A 13318-nucleotide genomic window follows, 5' to 3' on the forward strand; every position below is an offset into this window, starting at 1 on the left:
CGAGCTTTAGGGTCAAACACAATGGGTTTGAATCCAGTTCTGCTTATGAAAGCAAGGAACATAGGTCATTCATCTCTATTCTTAGCCTCTATCTCCACCCCCAACAATTATAACCTCATTCAGTGGGTCTGACAATTTAACGAGACAACATAGTATCACCGGGCACACGGTAAGCCCTTGGTAAGTGCTGACTACCACTACTAATTGGTAAATGCTGTTAGAATGCAAGATCCTAGCACTCAGCCCACCCCCGCACCGCCACTGCCCACCTCTCTCCCTCTTGTGTGAAGGTGGAACAGATGGGTGCCTGGTTGTTATTATTTACTACTTTTTCTTTTATTGGGTGAGGGTGGGGAGGATTGACTCTGGCTTGGGCTTCTGCTCCCCAAAATATTCTCGTTTTCACTGGAGCAAAATATTCCTTTGGATTATGCATTTCCCTCTCCAGACTTCATTTATCAACTGAGAATTCCCTTGGGAGGATGATGGTGTTGGTCCCAAATAACCAGGTAAGAATGAGTTTATCAGCTGTGTCCCTCGCAGATAGGAAGGGCCTAGGAGCCTGGGGGTGGGGCCAATGCATATTGTCATTAGGTGCCATCCAATGCCCCATTCCACTCACACACCTCTGCCCCACTTGCTGTTGCTGGCCTGGAGGATGGATTTTCTACCTTCTCAGAGTCCAGGAGTTCCATCTGGGAGAGAATGAGGAGCTCACCTCAGAAAGGCCTGCCTAGGATGGGAGACTCTGTCCTCCCTCTAGCTGGCTGGGCCCCGGGGCTCAGACTGCAGGGCTCCCTCCCCAGGGGACAAGCCCACAGGCCTCCCCCTATTGCCCTCCAAACAGCTCTTCTCACACCAGCCCTGACTCTCCTTCCACCAGCTGGCTCATTTCTCCTAACAGTATGGACTTTGGAGACAGTCAGACTTGCTTTAAATCTTAGCTTTAGTGCTTGCTAGCTGTGTGGCCTAGGGCAAGTTCCTTAGGACCACTGAGCCTCACTTTTCTCACCCATAAGATGGAGTTATGTCTCGACTTGTAGGCTTGTCAGGAATATATGAAGTAGTGCATGTCAAGTATTTAGTGGAGGGCTTGGCCCCGTAATAAATAATAGCTATTACACTGTGGTAAATCAGAAAAGAATGACGGTGATAGGCGATTTTTGCAGCAAACTGAAGCCCCCCACCCCACCCCGGTCTGGAAGCCCAGGAGGAGGTGTCGCCACTTGCTCCTCCAGCATCCTTTCCCGCTGCCAGCTGGTGGAAGGGGAACAGGAATCACAACTTGCGATGATGGAGCCCCTGGATGCTTGGCCTGTGCTAAGCGCTGCAGACCAAGCCTCTCACTCAGTCCTCTCGTCGGCCCCTGTGGTAGGTACGATGATTATCCACACTTCGCAGATGAGAAAACTGAGGCTCAGCGAGGTGAGTGGCTTACCCAGAGTCACAGAGCTATGAAGAGCTGGAGCCTGGATGCGAACCGGGCGGTCTGACGCCTGGCTCTTAACCACTGCACTCTATTTGCCTACTGGTGAGCAGTCTTTGTGTCTGTGCCTGTAAAATGGACACAATAAGGGTATTAGATCATATTTAAGTGCCTGGCACATATCAGGCCCCCAGCAGGTGGTGGCAGGTCTGGCTGCATGATGTGTGGGCCCAGTGCAGAATAAGAATGCAGGGCTTCTTGTTCAAAAACCGTTGAGAATTTCAAGACAGCAACAGCAGAGCATTAAACCAAGCACAGGGCCCATGAAGCTGCCCCTGGATGGTGGCAATTTTCAGTCCTCATTCTGACCATTGCTGTGTGATTTTAAGAGACGTCACTCCCTTCTCTGAGAAGTGGCCTGATTAGTCTCTGAGCCTCTTTTCAATTCTGATGGTTATTACTCATCACATGGTTCTACTGACCCAAAAGGCTAAGCTGCATTTGAGCTTCCTCCCCACTTCTGGATGGCAAGCGGGCCCTCTTCCCACCTAGAGTTGTCCAGTTCCCATCAAGCCTCTCCCTCAGCCATGCCCTGCCTCCCTCCCGCTCCATCTTTTCCTTCTCATAACCTGGCTTTCCTACACCATCAACAAACATGGAGGTTATAGGGCATGGGTTCACAGAGAAGGTGGGAAACGAAGCTCAGGAGAGAACCTTTGCAATTCCACAGCCCCTAGGCATGAATAGCTCTAACAGGTCACCAAAAAGTGACTTGAAAGGAGGAATTCCAGGCACCGGGATGAGACAGGCTGGAGTGGGTTGGTGAATGCTCTGACACATGGGGGCGACCTTGCACCTGCTCTCCTGAGGGGCCCACCCACAGACAGCCTATGGGAAAGATCACTCTCCCTTCAGACCTGCCTTGGTCACTGACTTGTGTGGTCCCGGCAGGTCACTACCCTCTTTCCAGCCTCAGTTTCCCTATAAGACAGATGAGGGGGGTCAAATTAGCTAGTATCTTAGAGCCCCTCCACCTCTGACATATCCTCAGGCTTCTTAAGGCCCCCCTCCTTCCTTTCCCAACTTCTTTCAGGACACTCTGAATCATCTTGTTCACCCCATGCCCAATATATGAGTCCCCTCGGCAATATCTCTGTTGAGTGGCCATCTGGCCTCAGCTGGCTTGTCTCCAGTGATGGAGGGCTCACTCCTTCACTGTGGGAGGTAGTGTGGTTCAATGCAAAGAGCACAGGCTCTGAATTTCCATCGCAGAAGCAAGGCCCTTCCCTCTTCCCTCACTGTGATACCTTGAGCCAATCCTCAATTTCCTCATCTGTAAAATGGGGAGACCACTATCTATTTATGGAGTTGTTGCGAGGATTGAATAATAAGAACACATGTATCAGGTGTTCACTACATGCAGGACATTGTTCTAAGTGCTGTACATGTATTTTTAATCTTAAAAGGCTAGTAGCAAAAGCTTGTAAGTTGCCATCCAAGATACAACAATTGGTCCCTATTTGCCTGGAGCAACAGAGAAAGGAGAGCCAGAAACAGGAGAAAGAAATGGAATGTGTGGCTAATTGTCTCCATGAACAACTGCCTCCTTTGCCATGAGACCAGAACTGGATGGCCCCAGCTACCATTACTGAATATTTTGATCAAAGAGTTCATAGAAGAATCCTGATCAAAACGGGAAAAATGCAGAACAGAATTTCAAATTCTCATGGACTCTTTGACTTTCTGGAGCCATGGAAGCTAGATGAACCCCTGAAATTACTGCCCTGAGATAATCTTTAGAACTTAAACTAAAAATATCCCCTGAAGTCTTCTTAAAACCAAACAATAATTTAGCTTAACTAATAAAGAATGTCTGCCTTGAGCATTGTGCTCTTTTAAGAACCACCCATATGAGATCTAATTGACAACAGCAACTCAAAAGATTAGATAGGAACCTTGGGGGGGGGGTCAGTGAGTTTATGTTAATGGGTGGGAACAATTTGGAGAAGGAGGGTGAGAATGCAGAACTTGAAGGATGTAATCAATGTCAATGAATCGTACATGTAGAAATTGTTGGATTGATGTATGTTTTGCCATGTATATTCTCAATAACAATAAATAAATAAATAAATTATTGTTTAAATAAAAGGCAAGTAGTATGGTAATCAACAGCCTAGAAAAGGAAACTCAGAAGGTTCAAGATGCTAAGGACCGGAGCCAGGATGTGAACTGGTGGCCTGACTTCAGAGCTCATGTGCTCAACCACGCTGCGGTTCCACCACCACCAGGGTGAGTGAAGGGCTTAGCACGCGCCTGACCCATAGCTACCTGATTCTATTGAGTGTGGGGCTGTCCCCTCTCTTGGTGGACCATTAAGATGGGGCAGAGAGAGAGGGAGGGAGGGAAAGGTTCATCCTCCATAGAAATAGACTTTTTCACACACACACACACACAATTAGGAAGCTATTTTAATTTCTGCATACATGTACACTTTGTGTTTTACAGTTTAAGTATTGTTTTTATTTTCTGAATTACAGACTAGGGATGCGCCATGTAACTTTTTCAGGTTTGGAGCCTCCAAGGTCATCGTCTGGGCCTGCATCTCTCCCAGCACAGCTGGATGCTCTGTGGGACCCTCAGAGATGATGAAAATTCCATTCTTGTTGTGAATCCCAAATCTGACTCCCACAGCTCCCAGGGCCCCTCCCTTCTCTGCCCTGGAAGTGTCTGGCCACTGAGACTTGAAGTTGGTGGTCAGTGGTCATAGGTCCAGCAATGCCCACAAGGTGGTTTCAAGTCCCCCTCCCTCCATGGTGCAAACTACCTTAAATGAACCCAGGACGTGTCAGAGAACTCATCAAACTTCTAGACTTGCTGGTGGCCTAGACTGGAAGAGGAGGTACCACCTAGACTGTGTCCTGTGCCTGAGCCACCAGGGGGCGCCCGACTCCTACCAAACTCCAGTCTGGCGCTCAGGAATCCGCCTTTTCAAACTGTCCAAGGTGGTTCTAATATAGCCATCTCCCGGCCGCCGCCCCACCCCCCCCACCCCCCCCACACCTCATCACAGCCAGTCTGCAGACCAGCCCACTGGGCTAGCCGCCCACCCCTTCCCTCTGTGGGTGGCATCAAAGCCCTTGCAGATGAGAACAGTTCCCTCCTCACTCCCACCAAATTCCTTCTTCCTTGGGCTCCCTGGATCATCTCAGGGTTTTGAAAAACCCTCTACCACCCATAATCTACCTCATCTGATTCTCACAGCTGCGGAAGGCGCTGGGGCAGGGGTTATAGTCTCCTTGGCAGATGAGACCAGGCCCACAAAGAGGGAGTGACTGGCCCAAGGAGACACACAGCAAGTCAGGGTGACACTTGGAAGGGAACGCAGGGCTCCTGATCACCAAATCACTCCAGGACCTGCCTGAACTAGGAGCCTATGAGAGACACCCTCTCCCTGCAACCATCTGCAGGGGGCGTCACTGATTTTAAGGGACCCTTAGTGGAAAGTGTTTACCCACAAATAAGAGCACTGCTTTCCTGCTATTCCTGCCGGTGACCTGCTGTGCGACCATGGGCAAGTCTCTTCTCCTCTCTGAGCCTCTGTGTGATGATGGCCTCTGAGTCTCCTGACTGAGACTTCCTGTGACTGTATAACCGGTGCCTGAATCATCTCCACTCCCTGGGGCTTCCAGGGTGCTCAACCAAAATGCAAGAAGGCTTAACAGTGAGATAATGACAATGTTGTTGTGTGCCGTCGAGTCGATTCTGACTCACAGTGACCCTATGGGACACAGTAGAACTGCCCCATAGAGTTTCTTTATGGGAGCAGAGAGCCAGGTCTTTTCTCCCACAGCAAACTGCTCCTATAAGGATAGGAGCTGCTGGTTGGTTCAAACCACTGACCTTCCAGTTAGCAGTCAAGCAATAACAATAAGACGACAAGTCTTCATTTCTCAACTGCTTTCTACTGCTGAGCTTTACAGAGCTTTGCCACTTAATGTAATCCTCATTACAACCCCAGACGTAGGTGCTATTATTATCCCCATTTTATAGATGAGGAAACTGAGGCTCACAGAAATGAACAGAATGACTGAGCCAGGACTGGAGGCCAAGGTGATCGGACCTCAAAGGACAGGCCCTTTCTTTTACTATACCTTGCTCAGAGAAACTTCTGGAAGTCTGCTTTAGAAATACAGGCTGTTCCCTGGAAGTTCTGTGGCCTTCAAGCCTCCCCTCCAAGATTGCCCCTCAAGAGGCACTATGGGAAGTGCAAGAGAAAGGGCCGGGACAAGCAGGACACACAGTTCCCCTGCCTCTCCCCTGCCCTCCTGCACCCAGTCCCTCATCCCGGGCCCACAAGCAGACACTGCAGCCTAGCCGGAGCCTGTGAACAGACGCGGGTTTATTATTGCACCGACTGCAGCATCTTGAACCCTCTCCCCAAACACCAGCCCCAAGAAGGCCCAGGAGCTCAGGCATCTGAAGGCTTGTCCCAAGCACTGGACTAGACCCCAAAACCTGACCTCAGAGCCAAGACCTGAAGCCACAGCCCTGTCAGCCCTACGCAGGGCCCCATCCAACCCCCTCATTCCCCAGGAGCCCAGAGGAGGAGCCGGGGGCCTGGCTGGCTGAGGATGGAGAATCTGCAGGCTTCTCCCTGCAGAAAGGCAGTCCAGGACTCCAGCTACGCCACGGGGCCCCAGCAGTGCTGGCAACAGCCAGTGTGAAGCTGGAGGAGGAGGGGCCCATGTGTTGAGAGGGGAGGGAAAGCTGACCCCATCTTCCAGTTGCAGAGCTGCCTGGGAGGCTGGCTGAACTGCCAAAGCCCCCAAGATCCAGAGAGGCAGAGGCAGGAAGCAGCAGCCCCTCCAGCTCTGTGGGGGCAGGCAGCCCTTCCCTCCATCCTCCTCAGGGGAGAGGCACAAGCCCTCTCCACACCGCCCCCCCCACCTCCACCCCCCAGCCTCCACCCTCCCCCCCAGCAAGCACCCAGATGCAGAGGCCCGGCGTGGTACAAAACATCTTCAGTGAGGTACATGCAAGCATCGTCTTCTGCCAGGCAAGCCAGAGGGACACCCCAAGCACCCAGTGGGAGCCTCAGACCCTCTCTGGGAAATGCTTCTTGACAGGCAGCCTGTCCCCAGCACCCGCCTGGGAGTTTGCCCCAGGGACACCAGGCAGCTCAACCCCTGAGCCCGTGGGGGGCCTGGTGGGGAAGCAAACAAGCCAATCACAGGGCATTGTCGCAGCTGGACTCCACCAGCCTCAGGGGACAGCAGGGCGACCCCTCACAGTAGCTAATGCAAGCCCCATCTTGACCCAGACACACTCAGGAACAGGGACGATCATAACTGTCCCCTCCCTTCTTCCCACCCACGTTCCTGGCCACGCAGTCAGTGGCTTCCCAGCCAAAGGCTCCGGTTCCTCAGATCTCCCCTCTTCCACTGGTCCAGATGGGAAGCTCCATGGACCCCTGGGAGGAGAGGAAATGCAGACTACCTTGTCCATTCCTCTTCTGTCATCCAGGGCAAGTGTAACCAAGGGCAGGTGGGCGCGGGGTCAGGCTACAAAAGGCAGCGAGGGTCTGAGGGTGTCCCCCTTGTGGCTACAAGGGATCACATCACTCCCTCCGCTTTCCTGGGAGGCCTCAACCCGCCAACCAGAGGTTTAACAAAAGCGGGGCGGAGGGGGGCATAGCAGAAAGAGGGACAGGATTTAACATTAATCTCCTGATTCAGTGGCTTCTCCCAAAACACACAAAGGCCCAGGGAAGGTCGAGGAAGTGGATGGGGACGAGGGACAGGCGCAGATTGGGAAGCTCAAAGGGCCAGGGCTCATCCCCTCAGGGCCTTCCCTGCGACAGGGTGGAGAGCTTCCGGGGTGGTCCAGCACATTCTATTCCTCTTGGTACTGTCCACCACCTAGCACTGGCACAATGGGAGGCCTCCTTAAACGTCTGTGGTGTAAATGTGAGCTGGACCCTGGTCCAGAGTCCAGTCTTCCTTGGCCACCCTGCCTGGTACTGCAAAAAGAGGGGTCCTGGCGTCCTCAGCAGGAACTCCTGGCTCTGCAGAGACAGCAAGAGGGTCAGGTGAGGGAGGAGGGTTCAGCTCGCTGCAGGCCTTGGGATTGACCTTCCCTGGGGCAGATCCCATAGCCTCAGGCCCCCAGGCAGATTTACTGCTCGGCTCTGAGGCTCAGCGAGATCAGAGACTGGCCCTGAGGGGTCGCCTGCCTCTGGTTATTTGCACGTGTTCTCTTCCATACCCCCTCTACTGTCTTCTGGTTCAGTCCTTCTCATCCTTCAGGTCCTGCAGGAAGCTTTCTCAGATCCCCTACAAAACACGGAATCTACAGGGTTCAAGCCCAGGGCAGCACCTACCAGGCTAATATTGTCATCAACTATTTCCATGGGCAGGAGAAAGATGTGGCAGTCTGCTCCAGTAATGACTTCATCCTAGGAAACCCTATAGGGCAGTTCTACTCTGTCCTATAGGGTTGCTATGAGTCATAATCAATTCGACATCACCCAACATTTACATGGAACTGGGCAGGAACCCTCTGCTGTGTGTGGGGAGGGGTCTGGGGTAGGGGTTCCAGTCTGCACTAAGCTGGGCTCTGGGAGGAGTCTTTGGTGGGAAGGAGGGGAAGAAGCAGAAACTGTTAGCATCACCCAGCACAGAATTTAGGCTGTAAGGCTGTAAAGGCAGGTCCTAGCAGCAGAAAGGTCTTCTTTGCCAGGTAGATACTCACACTGAGGCCAGTGAGGGCCACTTCTCTTCGGCCCTGCTGACCTCCTTTTCTCAGGGCTGCACCAAGCCTCCCAGTTCCATTATGGGAGAACAGGGAGCTGGAACCAACAGGCTGGCAGCAGGGTTCCAGGAAGGGAGGACAAAGGGGTGGAGTGGGATCTGGGAGCAGAGGGACTAAAGACTGAGGTGGGGTGAGAAAGAAAGAACAGGCCATCCCAGGAGGATGCGTCTAGACCTCTGGGGGTTGTGAGGAGGAAAGCAAGAACCACTTTTTAACGACAGGACTTTTACATAATGAGCTATAAGCTAAGGGGCTCCTCTCACAGTGGTCAACTCAGTTTCTGAAGGCAGGAGTGAGGCCCTGCTGTATGCCCAGCTCCCAGCTGAGCAGCTGTTCAGTAAATGTTGGTCGAATGAATGAATGAGTGAGTGAAGTCCCAGTGAACCAAAGCCTGACAGAGCAGGTGCTCTGCAAATGTCAAGCTAATGAGAGGAGTGTGTAGTGGGGAGCAGGGGGTTGATCAGTCAAATCCCAACTGCTAGGTCAGTGTTTCTGTGGGGGATGTACCTCCATGAGCTCCTGGATGGATGCCCAGTAGGCAGTGGGCCCCTCTGCCCAACACCCTCGTGCCCAGAACTCCTTAAAGGCTACCACCCCATCCTCCCAGCCACACCTGGCAGACAAGGGTCAGGTCAGGAGGTGAACGAAGAGGATGGCCAGGCCGATGTTAAGCAGGATCACCATGCAGATGAGGACAGTGTTGGGGACCTGGGAGTGGTGGAGAAAGGCTATGTGAGTGCCCTGGGCCTCTTAGGCACCCCCCACCCCCACCCCAGGTCACAAGGCTGGACAGAGGAACAGTAACTGGATGGATCCTCCTGAGAGTATCCCCTGTTTGTTCACTGCTGTATCCCCAGCCCCTGGACCACACACCACCAGAGCTGGAAGGGTTTGGGAACAATGAACCCAGTGCCTTTGGGACCGAAGAGGGGCAGGAACCTGGAGAGAGCTGGGCCTGGACCCAGGTGCCCTGCCTCCATCCAGACAGGTGCACCATTCCCAGCTGCTCCTGGCTCACAACTACCTCCTTCTCCAGAAAACTGCTCTCTCCTGATGGGATGCCCAGGGCACCTCCTGCCTCAAGGCAGCGATGGCTCTAAGGTGGATTTATGCCCCAAAGTCCCTGTGGATCAGGTCACAGCTGCCCGTGGCAAAGCCCACGTCTCCACTGGGGTCTTCCCCGTGCCCTATCCTGCTTCCATTACCCTCTCTAGAGGTGGAAGAGGGAACTTGACCTTCCGAACCCTCCTCTGCCACCAGTCTCACCTCTGCCACCAACCTTACCTCTTCCACCTCGACCTCGGGCTCTGCCGCCTCTTTCCGAGCCTTCTTCTTGGCCTTGGTCAGCCCTCGGGCCTCCGTCTTGCGGGCCTTGGCCTTGGGGACGATGGGCTTGGGCTCCAGCTTGGCGGGCGGCTCGGGCTCGGGGACCCGGGGCGCAGGGGCCTGAGCGGGGGCGGTGGCCGGGGACGAGGGTGCCGAGTCGGACCCGGAGACCTCGGCTTCGGGCTCGTCGTCGAAGGGCGGCGGCGCGGGCGGCCCGGTACGCACGGCGTAGCTGTGGTAGCCGCGGTAAAGCGCCACCTCCGGCTCCCGCGACGGCGCGGGCGGCGCCTGCAGCGCCTCGATGGCCATGTGCTCGGTGGCCTGGCGCGCCGGGCTGCGGCGGTCCGCGCCCTCGGACGGCGTCACCGACCGGCTGCCCTCGCCGCCCGGCTCGCCGTTCCAGGCGCCCGGGCTCAGCAGGCCGTCCTTGGGTGCCCCCGGCCTGGGCCGTTTGGGCTGTGGGGGCGTCCCTGTTGGCGACGGGGGGCCACCCTCGGGCCGCGGGGTCTCCCGCTCATGCAGCTGCGGGCTCTCGCGGGGAGGCCCCGGGAGCCCCATGGCGCCAGGACCTCGGTCGGGGGGATCCAGCAGGCTCTCCGAGTTCTCCAGGATCTCCTGGAGCAGCCGGCGCTTCTGATATTCCGGACCTGCCCGGGGCGGCGGGGGGGTGGGGGTGGGGTGGAGAACACAGGGATGATGGATTCGAACCCGGTTCCACCTCTGGGTGATCTTGGGCAAGCCACTCAGCCTCTTGAGCCTCCGTTTATTTACTCCACCAGAACTCCCATAGCACTGACCAAGTGCCAGACACTGTTCTAAGCAATTCTGAATATTAACTCACCTTTTTAATAACCCTATGAAGTCGATAATTGGAGCCCTGGTGGCGCAGTGGTTAAGAACTCAGCTGCTAACCAGAAGGTGGGCAGTTCCAACCCACCCAGCTGCTCTGCAGGAGAAAGACCTGGCCATCTGCTCACCTGTCCATCTGCACAGCCTAGAAAACCCTATGGGACAGTTCTACTCTGTCACATGGGGTTGCTACCAGTTGAAATCAGCTCACACGCACCTAACAATAACATGAGGTTGATGCCATTATTAACCTCCATTTTACAGATGAAGAAACTGAGGTTCTGAGAGGTCAAATCACTTGCCCAAAGCCATCCAACTGACCAAGGGCAGAGCCAGGACTAGAACCCAGGCAGGCTGACTCCAGAGTTTATGCTCTTAAGCCCAATACTGGTCTCTTTCTATTCCCTTATCTGTAAAAGAGGCCTAATAATATCTTTTATAAATACCATGGAAAGATAAAATGAGAAAATGCACGTAAAATGCTGAGCATCGTGCCTGGCACAAGCCTAGTTCCAGCTGTTACTGTGACCAGCCAAAGCCTGGTCGGCCCGCCCTGGTCATTCTTCCTGGGACCAGCAGGGGGACTGCCGTGATGGGACGTGACCTGTGTAAATCCCACTCAACCTCCCAGACAAGGTCTGTGCTCAGTGGTCTTTCATCTAGTTTTTCCTCCAGTCTCTCTTTGCTGAGCCCAGAATCATGTTTAGAAAACACAAATAAAATCACGTCGCTCACCTTAAAAACCCTTCCATGTAGAGAACACCAGCGTCCTGCCCCAGTGACTACCCGTGGCTCTACCCAAGTGTAATATCTGTATCAGAGCCAGAGGCTCCTTTACTCTGTGGCCTCATTCCACCACCCACTGCCTAGTTTACAGTCTAGCTTCCCTGCAAGCATTCTGTTCCCACTCTCTGTCCCTTTCCACTTCCAGTCCCCTTCTCTTGATTCACCCATCGTACGCAGCACTACCTACTGCAGTGGTTCTCAAAGTGTGGTCCCCAGACTAGGAGGCAGCATCAGCATCACCTGAGAACTTGTTGGAAATGGAGACTCCTAGGCTCCACCCTAGGCCTACTAAATCTGAAATTCTGGGGGTTGGCCCAGCGATCTGTGTCAAGTTTGCAACCCGCTGACCTGGTGAAGTCCTGTTCAGCCTTCAAGATTCAGCTCCCATGGCCTGTTCTGGGGGAAGGCCTCCTCTAACACCTCCCCTGGCCTGACAGGGTTACGTGCCACCTAGGAGCCCCCACGGCCCCTGCTCTAACCACACAGCACTCACCGTGCTGTTTGCAATTTAATCATAATAGTGAAAAAACAGCCAGTTACTAGGAGCTTACTGTGGACTACAACGTGCTAGCACCCTCCATGCATTTAGTCCACAAACCAAAAATGCAGGCCCCATTCTCACTCCCATTGTACAGACTAGGAAACTGAGGTTTACAGAGGTTAAATAACTTGCCCAAGGTTCCAGGACTGGTAAGTGGTGCAGTCAGGGTTTGAATTCACACTGAGTCTGTATGCCTCATCCCCTGCTCTGTTGTCTTTGTGACTCTGTTCCTCTAGATTCTGGATCCCTGCTATGTATGCCTCAGAGCCCAGCACAGTGCCTGACACTTGGGCAATACTCAATTAATGCTTGACTGCAACTGTTGAGCAATTGCAGGAAGGCTTCCTGCCCCCTCATCAACCAGAAACCCTTTCCTCCTCTAAGCCTCACCAACTCCAACTGTCTTCCCTGTTCTGAGCAGAGAGGACAGCCTGAATGGTGGCCAGTCCACAACTGGGAGCCTCGGATACCCCCATAACAATCTCAGTAAGGTAAAAGCAGGAACGTGTCTCCCCTATAGTCCCCTTGCATCATACCATCCCATGTATGCACTATTGCCCAGAGTTTCAAAAGCTCACAAACATCCACAAACCTCCTCAGGCTCATCAGCTTTCCAGCAAGCAAAGTGCCCACCCATCCTGTTCTAGCTGGCCCTACCTGGCTGGTAGAAGTCTGGAGCCAGCTCCCTGGCCAACGTGCGGGCGATGTTGGACTCTTGGTTGGCGGCCAGGGCGGCCTGTTCTGCTGCCTCAGCTTTGGCCCTGGCGTGGCTTGTCCTAAGGAGACAACATGGCAGAGGCCTCAGGATCCCTCCAGAGAACCACACCTCTGCCCCTCTCCCCAGCCCACAAAGAGGACACCATGGATAGAACATTCATTCACTCAGGTTGTCAGTGAACATTTTTTGAGCGCTGTGGCCCAAGGTGCTCATTACCCAGATCGCTTCCTCTTCTTTCTGGACTTACCGATAGACTACAGTTAGGTCTGTGGCCAATGCAATATGGGCAGATGTGCCTATGTTATTTCCAGGCCTGGCCCATAAAAATCTCCCCTGTAATCCACCTTCCCTGTAATCCTCCATAGAGCACTGGTGGCGCTGTGGTTAAGTGTTTGGCTGCTAGCCAAAAGGTCGGCAGTTGAAATCCACCAGCCACTCCTTAGAAACCCTACTGGGCAGTTCTACTCTGTCCTACAGGGTCGCTATGAGTCTGACTCTACGGCAACAGGTTTGGTTTGGGTTTGGTAATCTTCTATGCTCTCTTCTTCCCCTCCCCAACAGCTGATTGAATGCAGAGGAGGCCAAGGCCCTAGAACAGGGTTCTTAACTTTTTTTGTTTCATAGACAGATTCCTCTGGCAGTCTAGTAAAGCTATGGATCGCTTCTCGGAATAACGTTTTCAAATGCATAAAATAAAATAAGCAGGACAATAATACTTTGGACATGTTCTCAGGAGGGATCAGTTCCTGGGAAAGGACATCATGCTTGGTAGAGGACTGGTGAAAAAGAGGAAGACCCTTAATGAGATGGACTGACACAGTGGCTGCAACAGTGGGTTCAAGCGTAGCAACAATTGTGAGGA

The 13318-nt window shown here is 53.4% G+C and overlaps 1 protein-coding gene across 1 annotated transcript in view; it reads right to left on the reverse strand.

The window, feature by feature from the left end:
* Nucleotides 1-6386: 6386 nt before the first annotated feature.
* Nucleotides 6387-13318, reverse strand: part of JPH2 (junctophilin 2) — a 90985-nt gene continuing 84053 nt past the window's right edge. Inside the window, exons 3-6 of the mRNA XM_023550265.2 lie at nt 12396-12514; nt 9521-10209; nt 8850-8944; nt 6387-7490 (exon numbers count right to left, since the gene is read on the reverse strand). Coding sequence (XP_023406033.2) covers nt 8864-8944; nt 9521-10209; nt 12396-12514 — 889 coding nt within the window. The 3' untranslated portion in view covers nt 6387-7490; nt 8850-8863. The remainder of the gene's footprint in view (nt 7491-8849; nt 8945-9520; nt 10210-12395; nt 12515-13318) is intronic.

This window comes from Loxodonta africana, chromosome 24, assembly GCF_030014295.1.
Source record: "Loxodonta africana isolate mLoxAfr1 chromosome 24, mLoxAfr1.hap2, whole genome shotgun sequence".
Lineage (NCBI taxonomy): Eukaryota > Metazoa > Chordata > Mammalia > Proboscidea > Elephantidae > Loxodonta > Loxodonta africana.